The sequence below is a fragment of the Etheostoma cragini genome, chromosome 15, assembly GCF_013103735.1.
Source record: "Etheostoma cragini isolate CJK2018 chromosome 15, CSU_Ecrag_1.0, whole genome shotgun sequence".
Lineage (NCBI taxonomy): Eukaryota > Metazoa > Chordata > Actinopteri > Perciformes > Percidae > Etheostoma > Etheostoma cragini.
Genome location: NC_048421.1, coordinates 11,668,719 through 11,685,978, shown reverse-complemented (window position 1 = coordinate 11,685,978; position 17,260 = coordinate 11,668,719). Strand labels below are relative to the sequence as shown.

Genomic DNA, 17,260 nt, shown 5'->3' with positions numbered 1-17,260 from the left:
ATTAGGCGCACGCACTCATACACATTTCCTAGGGATTTATATTGTGTAAATACCTAATAGCGAGGTTTCAGTGAATTTGATTGTGATGATGATGATTGTGTTTCTTCCTAGTGTTCTTTATAATATTCCCGAATATAGGCTAAAGTGTACGAGCCTTGGTATCCTGACATTATTTTCTGTGCTGATAATATTTGATGTATTTTCAGGTTTGGGCCTTATTCAGCAGATTATCAGTTAGCTCACCGAAAGGCGTTGAGGATGGAGGCTGCTGCTGACAGGGCTGCGGGCTTCCCTCTGTTTTCATCCCTTCTCTCCGTCCCTCAGTGTGATCGCTACAGAAAGACAACAAATTCACCATTTCTCTTAGACATCAGACCCACTGCAATACACGCATTCGAAGAAAAAAAAAACAAGGGCAACATGAGACAAAATGTAGGCGAATGCACGCAGCTTATAAAAATCAGTCACTTTGAAAAAGTATTTTTAAGGCGAGTTTTTTTTCAAGATTCCAAATTAGAGGGAATTCTCGCGCGCGTGAGCCAACCCACCCAGCACACACACACACACACACACACACACACACACACACACACACACACACACACACACACACACACAGAGCTTGGATTTATTTTAAGTTTTTAAAGACTGAAAAAAAAAAAGAAAAAAAAATTCAAGCATCAAATTTAGCCTATTATACAAGCTTCATTTCTGGTTATTATTAGGCTACAGTTAAAGGCCCTACATGTAGTCATCTGATAATTTAACAGAGAATATCAACCTTTTAACATCCCTTGAGCAAACATTAAATATATATATATCCATATATAAAAAATAAATATATATATAGCCTATATACACATATTTATTTTTTAAGTAGGACAAAATTGTGAGACTACCAAAAAGGAGACTATGATCTTACATAAAGGCCTATTTTACATATCATTTTAAATAACTAAAGGGTCATTTTAATAATTTTTGTTAATGTTATTTTTAAAATATGTAGCCTATGTTTTAAAGTCTTTCCTAAAAAATTACAGCCGATAATTTAATCAGCCTATATTAGCTTTAGGTTATTATTCTAAGTTTTAGCCTACATCTGTTTATTCATATTATTCATGTCACAACATGGAGTAATGTAGAAGAATCATTTGGAGACGGCATTCAGTGTCCTCTAAAGTTCTCTTTAAAAGTCGACATATTCGGGATAAAAACAAGTTGGCTGAGGAAAAACCAATTCCTCTAGTAGGCTACTTCCTTTGCTATGGCCTTGTCAGACTCTCTGCTATTATTTTATTAGGCTCAATAAATAACTAGTTCTATTATCGCATATTTCATAATTAGATGTTCAATTTTGGATATTGAGATTTTTGTTGGTGTGATATTTGTAATGAATCCTCATGTTCGTATCAAATAACAATCTTTGGAAGGCTATTGAACATCGGCTAATTGCCTCATTGCCACAGAAAATAAAGTAATTCAATTAAACAAAAGAATTATGTAAATACAGCTGATTTGTCATGCCTAATGGCGTGTTGAATACATTACTGATACATTGGTGTAATTCATCGATAATGAAACACGTTGAGACTAACAGCCTGACATTCTGGCAGGCTTATGATTGCCAAAAATAAAATAGTTGAAAAAAATATCATTATCTTTGCTGCAGCTCACCTGGAGCTATAATTAAAGGAAATATAGTTGCCATGTCGTATGAGGATCAATACGTCGTTCTATGAAGTTGAAGCGCACTGTGAAGATTGACGATCAAGGAAAAAGTAAGAAGCTCGATTTGAAGTTAATGACCAACCTTTATGTTCTCAGTAATTAATATAACAAGCAGAGGAAATCTGTTTGATAATATAGTTTAATTTAAAATGCTGGGGAAATAACCAACAGTAGCTGCGTGTTATGGACAATAAAAGGTTGAGTTGTTATGTGGTCTAACGTTTGGATGGGATTACTCATAAAACAGCTGTAAACTAATGTGATAATGAAATATTAGGCCTACCTACGATAAGAATCAGATAATCTCCAAAACATGTGCTGAACAACTAACTGAACCCCAACCTGCAATGGCATCGGTCCTCTTGTATTTATTTGGAATAACAAACCAAATCCAAGATCATTTTTCAGATAGCACGGCTACGGTGGCTTCACATTTTTGTTTATACCTGAGCAATTAAAACACACACACACACACACACACACACACATACACACACAAAATAATGTCGGAGCTACGCAGGCGCTGCGGCAGGAATAAGAGACATATCTATTCTGTCAACACAATTACTTGGAAATCCCAAGTCTGCCTTTACTGACAACGTGTTCTTGAGTTCCAGAGTCTTACCTTGAGGTGAAACACACTCCTCCTGAAATCTCGGTTGGCAACATTAAAACCTGGAGAAACTTTCGGCCAGCGAATGAACAGACGCGTTCACAGATGTTTCACCTGTAGGCTATCTCACAGTCCAGCGTGCATGTTGTCTAAGGTAAAAATCCAAATACCATGATGACCAAAACTATTGTCTATTGTCTCTCCCGTTTTCTCCGCCAGCCGCGAGTGCGCTCCGACTTGTTTTGTGCGTAAAAAGGCGAGGGAGGAGATGGACAGACAGAGAGGGAGGGAGGGAGGGAGGGAGGTAGAAGGTGCGGAAGATGATGAGGGGAAGATGAGCGATGATGCAGCCTATTGATAACTCAGATGAGGATGATGTTTTGCATTTGTGTTCAAGGTTAGACGGGGAGACTTCAGTTGATACGTGAACAGCCTTGCGGTGAGCCATGCATCTTCCTCCACATGGGAAACAGGAATCTATTATGACAAAAATTGTTCATTATATGTTTAAACTGCTGATTCTGGTGAAATGGTTTAAATAGGACAAAGGCAAATGAAGATGAGAGCTATTACAGTCTACCATGGTTCCATGTAGACATCAGCAAATGTTGCCTCACTTCACATGCCATGCAAACTCTAAAATGAAACAGGTCTATGGATGAAAATGCTGATGTGGAATTAGGAAAACTGACATTTTAAAACATGTAATTAGGAATGAGTGGTTTATTGCCCTTCAGCTATTGTGTCTGGCATGTTTTCCCCACACACAGGGAGAAGACCGCCCCCTTGTGTTGAAAAAGGAAAGACACAATGAAACTATGAGACATCCACCTCACTATGACACGATTGAAGGTATATCTTAGTTTATGTACCACAAAGAAATCCAGCCTATAAAACATTTCAGAAGCACAACAAACAGATAACAAAATGATCTTAGAAAAATAACACTTGGTGGCTTTTGTATTTAGCTGATTTTCGTTATAGTTTGTTTAGGTCAAAACCTGAAACTTGATACATATGTGCTAGTTTGCATCTCAATCCTGCTTGTTACATTTAAACACATTAAGGGCATTAACAACTGATAAGTACCTGGACCTCTCTAGTGTGGTTTTGATATTAGACAGCTGGATGGTCAACAGATCAACATCAGATTAGTCATAATAAAGCTGTGGCATCCAAGTAAGAATCAGGTCCCATGACATGGTGCTCTTTGGATGCTTTTATCTTAGTGGTCCCCTAATACCATATCTGAAGTCTCTTTCCCAAATTTCAGCCTTGGTGCAGAATGACAGCAACTAGAGCCTGTCCCACAATGAGCTTTCCTTAAGTTGGTCAAGGGGGAGGGGGGGTCTTAACAAACTGTCACTTTGCTTGTTTGAAAGCCATGATGTCTCTCTCTCATGGCTGGGCCAAATTCTCTGGGTGGGCAAACCAGAGAGAGGGGAGGTAACCTTGCCTCTTACGACCTCATAAGGGGCAAGATTCCACATTAGCCCTTCTGAGCTTTACTTTTCTCAAAGGCAGAGCAGGATACCCAGGGCTTGGTTTACACCTATTGCCATTTCTAGCCACTTGGGGACCATAGGCAGGCTGGGGGAATGCATATTACTGTTAAAAAACCTCATAAAGACATGACATTTTCATGCCATGGGAGCTTTAAAGTAAGACTCAAATGTGAGTTTAACTTTAAGGTAACTGAACCTTTGTCTCAGAAATCTTTCAAGGACAGTTGCATTTTTGTGTATAGATATGTATGTGTAAAATATGTGCGCATTTTGTTCATGAAACATGCATGAGTCTTGACAGTAATTACAGACAATAAAGGAGATATTATGACTTTACATCCTCCAGTGCGTCTGAGTATATTCCTGTGAACTGTCTGGAGATTTCTATCTTTCCTCAGACAAAGAGCTGCTCGTCCTTCCCTGACTGGCAGCGTCTCAGCTTCAGGCCAGACAGGACTTTCTGTGCTGGTGAGGTCAGGTTGTGCTCAACAGGAAATGTCTTTGGTGATTGACACACAGCCTGACTCTGTCCAGCACTGTCATTGGACAGATTGATGTTCTGATCAGATGGACACCCGGATGCCATCACCTTAGAAGACTCCTGTGTTGTAATAGATGACGTTGCAGTTGTAGTTGATGTAAATATTGATTCTAGTCCCAGCATGTACTGCACAACCTCGCGGGGACTCAGTGGGACTTGCACTTTATTCTCTGTGGCAAAGGAGGCCGGGTGGGGATGGCGGGTGTTCTCAAAGTTGACGTCTAACTTTTGGAAAAGTCGTTGGGTGCCTGGCTCTGGGGAGGAGCTCGGGCTGCTTTCTGCACTCCCTGGAAGGCCCCTCGCTGGGGCTGCCGGCTGTCTGATTGGACGACCTGGGTTGGGGAGTCGTGTTCCTGAGTTATGATGCCGGTAATATTTCACAGGCTGTCTGGTGAATCGATAGTTGGGTTGGGTCCCCAAATGAGAGTCTGGTTCCCCCACTGGTTCTCCCTGAGGATTGCTTGATACTCCTCTCATAGCCAGGACTATTACAGGAGAGGGAGAACAAGCACACATTTTTATAAAGTAATTAAAGGTTAAAGATAGTAAAGGTTAATTGATTATAATAAACTTGGGTGCAGGCTACTGTTCTCAGGCAGTTTAAAGACAGAACCTAAATTTGGCAATAAGTTGCATCGCCTTGACTGAAAACTTGACTCAGTTAAATGTTGATAAAGAGTTCTTCTGGAAGGTCTACAGTGTAGACTGGAACTATATCCTGCACTGATTTTAAAGTGGTAAGTTAATAAGTTCAAAACTATTCTACTATTCTGCATTTGATGTGTGCGGTTGTGAATAGAAGCCTTGAAGCTGCTTGATGTCCTGGCCACAGAGAAGAAAGCACTAAAAATAAAGCAAGCAAAGAAAAGAGGAAGCTTTACGCTCAGCTAAGCAATCGGACTCACCCAGTTTTACAGAGGAATATAACTAGATGGCATCAGCGGAACAAAAACTGGAAGGAAGTCTTAGATCTATAAATAACTGGAGGAAACGTGTAAAGTGAGAAAAACCGCAACCAACCCTTGAGGCACTCTGCACCCCGTATATCTGGTGATTAGGAGGACACAGTGTAACTGGAAGCTAGTACAAACCACCTGTTTGTGATAAATACAGTAAACAACTCAGGAGCTGTATGTGTCATACCTACAATATTTCCACAAAACATTACTAAAAACATGTCCTCAAGTAGTTAAGTTACAAGACGACACAGTAATCTATAGCTCATTATACCAACAGCTAAAAGCCCCAACATCTACAAACTACATGATACTTCAACACTATGGATTCAATTCTATCATTATCTTCACCTATGCTTGTCAGGAGTAACTACTTTGTCGCTAGGTCACGCCTACCTGCGCTCTCATTGGCTTCAGGGCTGAGCTGGTCCACTGCCTCATTGGATGAAGACTTGTCAGATATATAACCCTCGCTTGACTCTCTCTTGATTGTTCGACTCTGTTGGAATGACACAAGTTGAGTGGTGGATTTCTGCAAGTGTTTACAGATCACATCTAAACCTGAGATACTGCAGCACTGCAGTATGTGATAGGGATTATTAAGGGGGGAGGCCATTAAATACTGCTGGATGATAATGCCTATTTTAAATCAGGTATAAGCTGAATCCTTGCCCAGGACATTTTAAACTATGAGATTAAGTGCTGTTTTAATCCTTCTGAAGGACAGATAATTTCACTTTTGTGCCTCTAAACTAATTGATGCAGCCACTGTAAATGTATACAGTGGGGTACACCGTTTTTTCCTTCATAAGCAATAGCAGTGAAATGTCCACATGAAATAGTATAGATCGACAGAAGGCTATGCTTGTCAGAGACCAGAGAGCAGGGAAAAAGCAGCAGCTGTGCAGCATGTTAATCCTGATAGAATGAACATGAGGTTAAGGTGCTAAGGCTCTTCAAAAGGTTAATCAAACTTGAAAAATAGCTCAGACATGTCCAAACTCACTCAGCTGTATTGTATGTGTATGCCAAGTAACTACTGCTGATTCAACTAGCAGTCAAACGCTACTATATAAAATGCATTTGTGAGTCCTGTAAAAATAAACTGAACACTTGCATGCAGCAGCAACCACCAAGTCCGTGTTTGAGTTGAACCTTTCATTAATGCAGTACTTACTTCTAGTAAGTGTGGTCGCTCTCTAGAGGAGGCTTCGTGTTCCGAGCCGCTGTAAAGGTCCCCGTCCAGGGCACAGGAAGCTCTGGGAGGGGTGTCTGGAAGAGGTGCAGTGGGGGCTGGGGGAGTGGGCGTACTGGGTCTCTGCTGAAGGCCAAAAACCTTGTCATGGTGTGTGATGAGGAACTCAACAAGTACAGCCTGGTAACTGGTCTCCAGCAGGGCAATCATTGGCATGTCCGTAGACACAAGAGGGCGCAATAGTGTTGGCCCAAACACAATACCCAAATTGCTAGCAGACATCTTGTTCTCGTAATTCTCTGAAACTCTGTGAAGACAGAGAGCAGACAAATTTAAGTTTCATGAAAGTTCAAGAAAAATCTTCTGGCAGGGATGGGTAAAACCAGGTGAAATGTAACTAGAGAGGTCTGTAACCCTGCTGCATGCTCACTTTTGCAGGTGAGACATCAAGTGCTGCAACGTGCTGTAGCAATATGGAGGGAGTTTCTGTAGTAGCGTTTGCAGGTTGTCGATGATGTCTGTCTCGTTAGTGTCTGGTGTTGGCTCTCTTTCACTCAGATGCTGAAGAGTCTTTCCCACCGTGATGAAATGACTGTACAGGTCAAAGGTTAGTAAAGGCTCTGGGAGCTGGAAGAGAGTGAGGAATAGAAAGTTTATTGACTGAGATCAGAGAAAAGCTATGACAGATCTGACACTACCTTCTCTTATAATCAGCCTAATTCATTTTGTAAAGTTTATTTGGCAATGACTCCTGTACCTCTTTGAAGAAGTGTTTAAGGATTGAGGTGATGTCATGCGGTGAAAGGTCAGAGAGCTCCACCTGCTCCTTCTGCATCTCAAAGGCCTGACAGAGCTTCTGGATGCGGGGCTTGGACCCACTCACACGATACACCCCCTCAGAAAAAACACAAAAGCAGAAAACTGTTAACACACCACAAGTAACACTTACACAGCAGTACAGTATTTTTTTTATTTTTATAACATTGTAGTCACTGTAAATAATACCTGGACCGAGAGAGCGCGACTCTCAATCTCAGACGTGCAGAGCAGCACCACAAAGGGCACCTCCTCGGGCCTGTCGCGACACAGCAGAGAGAGCTCCACTCCGAACACAGTCCCCTTCCTGCGTTCACACTCCAGCTGACACACCTCCATACACTTCCTGTGCAAAGCCAGCCCGCACTGAAGGTGGGACAGGAGCAGGACAGAAGATATTGACAACCTTACTCAGCACCATTCATGTTCTGCTGTTCCTTTCAAAAGGCCCTGACATTTCGTACCTCCTCACATTCGATACCATTGACAACAATGTAGTTTTCACACTGCTTGCATTTGACCATCTTGCTCTTCATCTTCCTGAGTCGGTGTGTAAATGCAGCTCTTGAAATTGTGCGCATTTTGACTGGCTGGCCATCAATGTATTCTGTGAGAAGAAAGGGAGAGGATAGAATCATGCGGTTTAATTACCATATGAGGTTATAGAAGCATAAAAAGGGAGTAACAAACCTGATTCTGAAGCCATATCCCGTTCGTCCATGTCGTCCGAGGACACTGTCAAAGTGGATGCGGTTTTAGGCAGCCTCCTATTAGTATGAGCTTCAATTATGCATTCCAGTAGAGGAGAAAGCAAACATGTTTATCTTTGAAACGTTTCCAAATGCATGTGAAAGAAATGTTACGGAACCAAACGTAGGCTTGTGCTTACCAGGGCTGGACAGAGATTCTAAACTGCCTCCAATACTCTCATTGTCACTGTAACCTGTTCTCCCTAAAGTGCACCAAAACACAAGGAAACAAAAATGAAATGAAAATGAAATTAAAGTGATAATTTTTCTAATCATGGTGAAATCATGGGGAGTCCTTACGGCCATCGCTGTATCTTCTGAGAAGGCTATCATCTGTCATGGGTGAAGAGTCCTGCAGAGAGCTGAGAGGGTTGCTGGTTTTTCGTTTGTTCCTTTCAAATAAAAAGGATTGTGAAAACAAAGAGTTAGCAGATTGATATAAAAATTGTACACCCAGTGGATATCGAGCAATTTCTTCTGCCTATTATTGAAAATAGATTAACCACTCAAAAGTTGAGCACACAGATACATCCAAATTGTCCAACATTTTTCTTTCTTTCACTCAATATTAAGTTTCCCTTCTGACCGTAAACATATACATTTTGATTTTTGTTTTTTAAATGATATATTGAAGCAACCTCTAGCTCACCCAGTAGAGAGTGCACCCCATGTAGACTGAGTCCCTGGCAAGCTATCATATTAATTAAAGGCAACAACCCCCCCCCCCCCAGCAACATGTTCTTTTCGTAGCCACAGTAATGTAACAGCAGAAACACTTATTGGTCAGTTTACCGTACCCTTTGCTATGAGGAACGTACTCCTGGAAGGTAAAAACTTGGACACGTTGTTCAGGGCGGGGCTTGCTGAGGATGTAGAGCAGGTAGGGCTCGCCAGGCTCCATGGACCTGCATGTCAACTCCAGGTTGTGATAGCCGAGGGGAACAGGCTCTGTCTGCTGTCGCTGGTAATAAAACATGTTGACTGTGGCCTGATGCAGGGAGGAGACGTCATAGGGGAGAAAAGGAAAATACATTCACTGTACTTATTTATCAACAAATAGTTGCGAGGGTGTAATATATCATGTCAGAAAATGGCTCTTCTTATTCGTCTTAAATTTTAAATGTTTATATAGTGGCCTAAGTCATTGACATTTACTCTGACTAAAACAAATGCATGACATTACTATTACATGTCCTATGTTTAAACCACAGCTACATTTAATTATATATGCGTAGAGACTGCTGCAGTAAACACCCTATCTAGAAACAATCTGACAGAAGTTTAGTTCCCTTGATTCAATACCAACCTCCTTTAACACAGTGTCTCCTTGACAGATGAGCTTGCGAATGTGGGCAATAATTCTCTCTTTAACCTTCACTAACTCATCCTGGTGGATCCTGGCGTCACTCGCACATTGTTGGTACAAAAGCTCTGCCTCCATCACCTGGACAGAGACAGAGAGAAGACCTGAGATGTGCTAAAGTATCACAAATTTACGTCATTTTGATGTAATTGTTATCGTGTCCGTTTTTTATTGTTAAACATCATAAACACACTATGAGCAAAATGATGATAAACCGTTTTTATTCTGTGCTAAACTGTACCAGAAGTGCATTTCTACAGATTATATTAATGTGTATTAAGGAGATATTCACCTTGGTCTGGGCTTCATCCCTCGACTTCCGCCTCTTATCCAGTGTTTTGGTTCCAGCTGTGTCGTCTACAGCTTTAGCAGAGACAGCTTTAGCCTTTACTAGCTCATCACAGTACTTGAAGTATTGATGACGAGCCTTTTTAAAAGCTGTCACCGCTTCATTCTGAAAACACCCAAGGGGGATACAGATACAGAGGGAAAAAACTGATTATTTTTTACTGTGTGAGCCATGTGCAGTCTAACATGTTCTAAGCGGAAATCAACAAGGTCATAAGAGACAGATCAATCGTTCATAGAGAGGAATACTTTTGCTTTAGATGCTTATTCAGGCATCCAGTCTATTGAACTGTCTTAAATGTGAGTAAATTAGTTTTGACAGTGTAATAAACTAAGCTTAACTGCTGCCATGAACAAGATTCCTAAATAACTTACCATCCTCCTTTGTTCTCTTGCCCACTGCTCCTTAAATTCTCTGCGCCACTTGTCGATTTCATTTTTCTTGGCAGCCAAGGCCTTTGGGACAGAGATACTGGATTAAACGCAAAGTCACAGGCACACACTCACCACTAAAAGACAGATGATTTATACTAAAACTCAAACTTTTTGCATGTGTTTGTGTGGACTTCTATACTTGGTAACAGCGGTTTTGTAGCACTTCTGAAGTCTTTCTAGACGTCACACTGTTCTTGATGTCTTGCTCTAGTGCCATTGTGTAGATGTACTGCAGTGGCATCATTTCCTACAAAGGGAAGAACCACTTTGTTTAAGAGAGGCAAAATGTTACATACAAATTTTTTGGGGAATTTATTTCAATAACCCCTCTATAAGACATTATGATAATCCCTAAAAAATTTTCTTTGGTTCACATCCAATAAACAAAGTTGTACCTGCTGCCCCACAACGACCTTTGCTCCTTCAGCTGCCTTCATCACATTTTTTGCAAATTCTTGTTCTGTCATAAAAAAATAAGGTTTTTGTTACCCACAATATATTGTGCATTAAGACAAGACAAGTAGAATAGGACAGAATAGCATAGTGGACTGACCTGGAATCACAATAATGTTTACTGCCATTAGTGTATAGCCTCAATATGATGCTTGGAGCTCCATTTTGGATCTGCTTGGTGATATTAACTAGCCTCTATGTCTCTTCAGATAACCCTGGCCTTTCCTGAAAAGCTGATCAAATCTTTTGGAGCTCGGGCAGGGCAGGTGGATGTCCATTCTATCCTAATCAGTGGAGCTGGTTTGCTTAAAAGCAGATTTGGTTTGCATTTTGCATCAGCTGTTGATATTAGCAAGTACTACAACATGAAATAAACTCAGACCCATTTGTTTTCAATGTTTATGTCAGAAACGGTCTGTAATGGTCTGTAGATAATCTGACTGCACTTAATTAGTAAGGGTCAGAATCCGATACTTCTCTGACAGCAGTTCTTGATTTGACTGCTCTTTTTTTTTTTTTTTTAAATAGACATGATTGGCATCACACAATTTTGGTCTAGTATGTATAATCTACAGTATTTTGGGGCTGAGCTCCACCCAGCACTACTCATCTGTTGCAATTGCCTAACACGGTCCTCACACAACTAAGGGGGGGAGCTTTCCTGTTTTAGCTTGCATGCTTAGCATCTCAGTCTGGACACTAGGCCCCTGTGCAGGCTGATATGAGGCTAATCATTGTCTATGTACTCTTAAGGCACCCTGTCTCCTTTATTACCCTACGCTGCCTAACCCTGCTAATCTGCCCTCTAATCCCTTCTCTGTGTGCACTGTGTGGTTCACTGTGGGGACTGCACCACCTGCTAATGCCCTCACAGAGTGAAATAATGCAGACACACCATGTTATTTATTAAGTATTGGTTCTTTATCGATGGACAATATGAAGCAAGGCTCTGCTCTCCTGAGGCCTACTGGCTACTGTAGTAATGTCTATATATCTGACTTTTCTAGGAATGTGTGGGTGTCTTGTGGCCATGTTTCTGCTAATAATTCCATTTCTGAATTGAATCAATACACACAGCTCTAGATCTAAAAGAAATATAAAAAAGTTCCCCCTACTTATACAAAATGATAAACAGCCCACACTTGAAACACACATAAATGGTGGTACTTTTCTAAAACTAGTGACTGCATACATTTAGAACAAGATTTTCATGCACTAAATTCTTTGTTGTAGAGACAGAATATTTGCATTTAATGAGCACCGCATCATTTTTGTTTTTGTGTGCAGTTTTAATAAGAACAGATGCCTTGAGAAAGACACCACATTTTTTTACTTTATTATTTTACTTTATTGAAAATAATTTACTTAGTGTATAGTACATTCACATGCACGTATATGCATATCTACGCAATCCAACCAGTGATAATAATAATCATGAAAAAATAAACAACTAGGAGGTAACTAAAAGAATATTAAAAATTAAAAGAGAGAAGAAAAAAAAGAAGAAAAAATAGAATAGAATGAACAAAACTAAAATATATATATATATATATATACACATTTATACATGTCCCACGTCTGCAAACACACACACACACACACACACACACACACACACACACACACACACACACACACACACACAGATGTATATTACGCTACGGTTTCCTCTTCTCAGCAGCATGCGCACTCACCCAGGCTGATTCTCTTCTCCATCCAGGCCAGGAGGTCTTTGGCGTAGCGGCACCACATCTTGGTGTACTGCAACGCTGTCTCCACTCCATCATCACACTGACAGAGGGCCAGGTCTGCTTCCTGGGCTGAGATGGAGTACATCAGAATCACTGTAGGCCTCAGAAACTTGGAGCTGGACCCTGGGATCACAGAGTGTCCATTGGGCTCTCGACAACAACTTGTCACTCCTGGAGGACTCAACAGCCTTCAGCATCCAAGAAACACCTCTCTACTTTTAAAAACCCAGCTCCTTGGCTTTCTTAGACAAGAGAAAAATGATCTAAAAAAATCAAATGTCCCTTAAAAGAAAAGGTGTACACAAACTTCAAACAGGAAACAATGTCTCCATGTGGTTTCCAGTAGGTTTCAGCAAACTTTACATATCTCTTGTGTGTCAGATGTATACTGTTGTTGATTGGCAAAAATCTCTGTAATCTCTCAAAAACCTATTCCAGTAGACACACATGGGGGTTGTGACCTGAGAGAGGAAGGTTTTTATGGACCAAAGACAAACAGCTTTAGCTAAATAACTTCCCTCCTCTTCCCTCTTCCTCTCTGCCTGGCCCCTCCCTCTCACACCTGTTCACTGCTAGTCAGCTACAAAGAGACAAGCCGAGTAGTGAGAACAAAGTCACCAACACTGCTCAGTGCCAGTGTGCCGTGTAAAACACCATCATGTCACAGCTCTACTGTGGTCAGACAGGCAGGGCGTTGATATGACAACCACCCTGGTTCTTCCTCTCTGACTCACACCAACAAAAGACAGACGATGTATGCGTAACAACCACGTGCTCTCTCAAGCGCTCCCCACACCACTTTTTCTTTTCCTCTTCCTCTCTTTGCTTCACTTCCAGCACAACATGTGCAAACAGATGTCAACATCTGTTGGAATACATGTTCATTTTCTCCTGTTGCCAAAGGTTAGACCAACAGATGCGCTTTAAGAACTTTCATTTCTAACGGTCCACAGTGGAGTTCCAAGTATTTAGCTATGATTTTAACTGAGCAAGCACGCATTGCCGGAAAGGGTGCAACAACTTCTCTGTCAAGTTCCTCACTCAAACATTGCAGATTTTATTCTGGTCTACTCTTTTGCACAAACGCCAAATCCAGTTGGATTGGTATAAAAATCCAAGCAAAGTGATCTTTTCTTCTCTGTCTTCAATCAAAATCCCCAAGAAACGAACAAGCAACTCCTGAAGACGGCGATAGTGATGGATTTGCTGCCAGATTGTGTGCCAAAGTTGACCTCGCTCAGCCTTTCCTCTCGGTGTTTTGTTTTAGGAAGAGCTCTGAGCACTTTCAGAAATAAGCCTCTGAGCAGATTCTGTAGCGCCACATGGCTATGACCTCCTGCATTTGGATTGGGGATTATCCTTGTCAGGTCCAGATTGTGGAGTGACAGGCTTTAAAGGAGCATTGAGTGAGGTTAACCTCCTTGTGTGTGACTGAGCGTGCGGGGATGGGGGGGGCATGTTCTAGTAATATGCTTAGTGAGACTTGATTTTCACTTTGGTTAAATTAACCCGTTTCTTCGCAGGAAAGTGGCAGATAGGTTTGGACTGGTTTTTAGTTTGGCAAGCTCGTTTCTGTTTCTTCTCTGTTCTTTAAACACCACATGTCTCTGTAATTTCTAATCTCTAATTGCGTGCTGTGACCTGAAATTTGAGTTAAACTGAGGTTGGAGTACTTGGCAGTGACAGTTGTGTTCCTTTTCCTCGTCTCCCCTCTATTTACGGCAATAGCATAACACTGACACATCTTTTTTTTGGGGAGACCCCACCCTCTCAGCTTGTGTCTGAAGTAAAAACTGAGAGCAGCTGTCTCTTGCTTTAATCCCGTTCCTTTATCCTAATCTTGTTACAACCGGGCAATTACAACTCACAGCTAAACAAATAAAAATTCAAGAAAATCCTCTATCAAATGTCACAACTAACAGCAGCTCCTGCACATTATCACTAATGATCTGCTGGGATGTCGGATGTCAGTCACAGTGTGGTCTATGCTAATAAGGTATTAAGACCATTACATTTAACCAGTACACTACAAAGTCTCTAATACACAGACTGGTGGTTACATACAGAATAAAGGAGCCTTGTTGTGATTCCCAGTGATTAAGGCTTAACTGTTTCTATCAATTGTACTGACTGACTCACACAGGAGAAGCATACACACACCTCCACACTCATGTTTCTCCCTCTCTCTCACACACACAAATCCTACCTGATTGGTTTCCATCCGCTTCATTCACCTCAGCACGTATCTGTGGGCAAAAAGTATTTTATTTAGAATTACTCTATGAAGGCATCACCAATCTGCCCAAAAATCTCAAAACTTGTTGCTAGTGCCAGTGACATCACAAATTTTTACAAGAGAAACAATATAAGTAACAGACAGCAGTATTTCTTGTGTTCATTTTAATAACTAGAGATTGATTCCTTACAGACACATCTTGCTGCTCTGTGAGATCTGAACTTTCTGTTGAGATGGACTCTGAGAAGGACTGTGAGTCAATGTCTGCCAGCAGATCCTCCCCTTCACTGAACACAGAAATAATGTATTGGGTAAGAAACATACACAGTCAAACAGCAATACCTAGAAAAGATCAGGGTTGTTGAGGAACATACTTTATACAAACAAACCATTTACATGCAGCTATGTACAGATGTAGGAAACTAAGAGCACTTCTACTTCACAATATTCAGACATTTATTTAGTGTCAGGGATGTAATGTTTGGGTAGATAAGGAAACCAAAGGAGAAGTTGTGACAAAAATGGATTAAATGAAATAACGATGGCTGCTTTGAGTTGACAAATGTATTTGAAGAGTTTCATCCTGTATGGTTTTCTATGACCAGCCAAGCTTAAAGCATCTTTGAATGACGTCTAACAGGGCGAACAAGCCCGCTGATGTAAGGAAAACACGTGGTTGCACTGTAAATGTATGATACTTACGAAGAAATTAAAGATAAATCAAGATTATCAAAGTCTCGGAAGATCTCACTGTATCGCTTGATTTCTGATTTCCGATGCACCTTCTTCACATCTGAAATGACAAATGAAAAAGCTATATAATAACATGATCACACTATTTGTGTCCTACATAAGGAGATTTGAGATCCTGACATGTGATCCTCAAAAATCAAACACAGACCACACAGACATGTTGACACTTAACTTAACACAACACAAATATACTTTTACGGCTAAACGAGAGCCTTTAAAAGCTTTTATGAAGAAATAAATGTAGCATTAAGTTCTGCATATGTGAGCAGACTGCAGATCCACAAATTATGTTTTCTTTGTTTTATAATGCCACAAAACAAATAGAAATGTAGGTTGGAATGATGTAGAAGCCATGTAACTCTGACCTGCTTTTTAGTGGTCCCTTGACATGTGGATAATGTGGTTATGGAAGCATACAATATTTTACCTCTGTACTACCTCTTAGCTGCTCAACAAAAGGCATCAGGTTAACACGTAATCTACAACATAACAACATATTCTGAGAGAAAAAAAGTATTGAGGTCAATGATTGTGCAACTAAGGTTTTTAAAGAGCAGATTAAATTAACAAAGAATAAAAATCACATTAACTTCCTCTCCTGAAGTCATATACAGCATTTCTTTTACATTTCTGAGAAAAACACTTGTTGGACTGAATATGAACTAAAATATAATGCGGAAAAACATGGTGTATTTTGATAACAAAGCCTCAACCTACTGTACTACGTACAGTAACTTATGTTTAACATTGGGGCATACCAAAAGTTAAAAACTAAATGATTTACCACACATGCAAAAAATGAGAAAGCGCTATATCTCTCTCTCTCAGGGACATCTCCATTTTGGTCAACCACATCCTGCTTGCAATTTGTGTCATGTCGCATAATGAGCATAGTGTCCTTGTTTTTCACACCAGCAGTGTTTCAGTGTTAGGGTGTGAATTGAGAGGCAAGTAAGTTGCTTCAACAAAACTAGAACACAGTTTTACAGTCAAATAGACAAACTCTTGAACTTGTTTGCTGTAATATATTTTTTACTGTCACAAGATGAAAAGTTCCTAAAGTTCCTAGTAATTAACGGGCATATTGCAAACATGTCTACTTTTTACCATTTGTCACACCAATCTCAATATCTTAAATGTGTGTTCTATTTTGGGCTTTTTGCAAAGATTAAAGACAAGCATATCTTGTTTTATAAATACAGAAGTTACACAAAAGACAAGACAAATATGTGTCAAAACCGAGAAAGAATTCAGGAAGTTCACCAGTCGTCCTTTGACTGGGAGGATGCAACACAGCACTGACAAAGGCATATCCAGGCACATTGTGCACACAGCCACATGCAATGCGTATGTCATAATGGCACTACATGTCAGCGCATTGCAGGAAAATATCCATCCACTTAAAAACAATCCTATCAAGTGAAGAAATGTACCTAAGAACCAAAAAAGATTCAAAGTATATAAAAGCATGATCATTAAAACAGACTGTGAATGAAGTGAAAGAAAACACTTCCTAAAAAATCTCTTTCTTTGTACTCACCTGTGGCTTGAGAGGAATCCTTGTTTGGTACTTGGTCTTCCTCCATTTCTTCACTAACACCACAGAATCCAGACGCTACCAGCACCATGCACACATCATCTGCCCTGAAGGTCCCACTGCAATGCACAATACAGAAAAGTATTGTTGAGGCGGCAGGAAGTCTGCACTGCAGTGTGTACACACACTGACACACTTGCGCTAAATTATTAGCATGCAGCTCTGAGCTTGCTGCTGTTTGTGCTCTCAAAACGATCTTCTTCTCGTAGAGTTGAGGTTGG

At 40.5% G+C, this 17,260-nt stretch overlaps 2 protein-coding genes and 1 long non-coding RNA gene across 5 annotated transcripts in view; 1 reads left to right on the top strand and 2 right to left on the bottom strand.

Annotated features, from left to right (window-relative positions):
• lmx1al (LIM homeobox transcription factor 1, alpha-like) overlaps positions 1-3,534 on the bottom strand; it is a 17,671-nt gene extending 14,137 nt beyond the window's left edge. Inside the window, exons 1-2 of the mRNA XM_034893165.1 lie at positions 2,354-3,534; positions 244-332 (exon numbers count right to left, since the gene is read on the bottom strand). Of these exons, the coding sequence (XP_034749056.1) occupies positions 244-332; positions 2,354-2,397 (133 nt within the window). The 5' untranslated portion in view covers positions 2,398-3,534. The remainder of the gene's footprint in view (positions 1-243; positions 333-2,353) is intronic.
• The window catches only part of LOC117957449, a 14,509-nt gene extending 10,420 nt beyond the window's left edge, over positions 1-4,089 (top strand). Inside the window, exons 3-4 of the long non-coding RNA XR_004659516.1 lie at positions 1,932-1,933; positions 3,996-4,089. This is a non-coding gene — a long non-coding RNA (uncharacterized LOC117957449). The remainder of the gene's footprint in view (positions 1-1,931; positions 1,934-3,995) is intronic.
• Positions 3,980-17,260, bottom strand: gmip (GEM interacting protein). Of its 3 annotated transcripts, XM_034893134.1 has the most exons (22): positions 16,983-17,260; positions 15,392-15,482; positions 14,880-14,976; positions 14,660-14,699; positions 12,397-12,522; positions 10,645-10,709; positions 10,389-10,496; positions 10,190-10,270; positions 9,759-9,920; positions 9,410-9,547; positions 8,901-9,091; positions 8,404-8,495; positions 8,244-8,306; positions 8,045-8,134; positions 7,819-7,961; positions 7,544-7,720; positions 7,296-7,433; positions 6,969-7,165; positions 6,521-6,845; positions 5,740-5,842; positions 5,293-5,368; positions 4,755-4,872 (listed from the first exon to the last, which is right to left on the bottom strand). In XM_034893134.1, exons 1-21 carry the CDS (start codon positions 17,068-17,070, stop codon positions 5,325-5,327), a joined length of 2,559 nt encoding a protein of 852 aa, XP_034749025.1. In that variant the 5' UTR covers positions 17,071-17,260; the 3' UTR covers positions 4,755-4,872; positions 5,293-5,324. The 3 variants fall into 3 exon arrangements, with proteins under 3 accessions (XP_034749024.1, XP_034749026.1, XP_034749025.1); XM_034893133.1 differs by lacking the exon at positions 5,293-5,368 and having other exon boundaries at positions 3,980-4,872; positions 16,983-17,070; XM_034893135.1 differs by lacking the exons at positions 5,293-5,368; positions 5,740-5,842 and having other exon boundaries at positions 4,610-4,872; positions 16,983-17,259.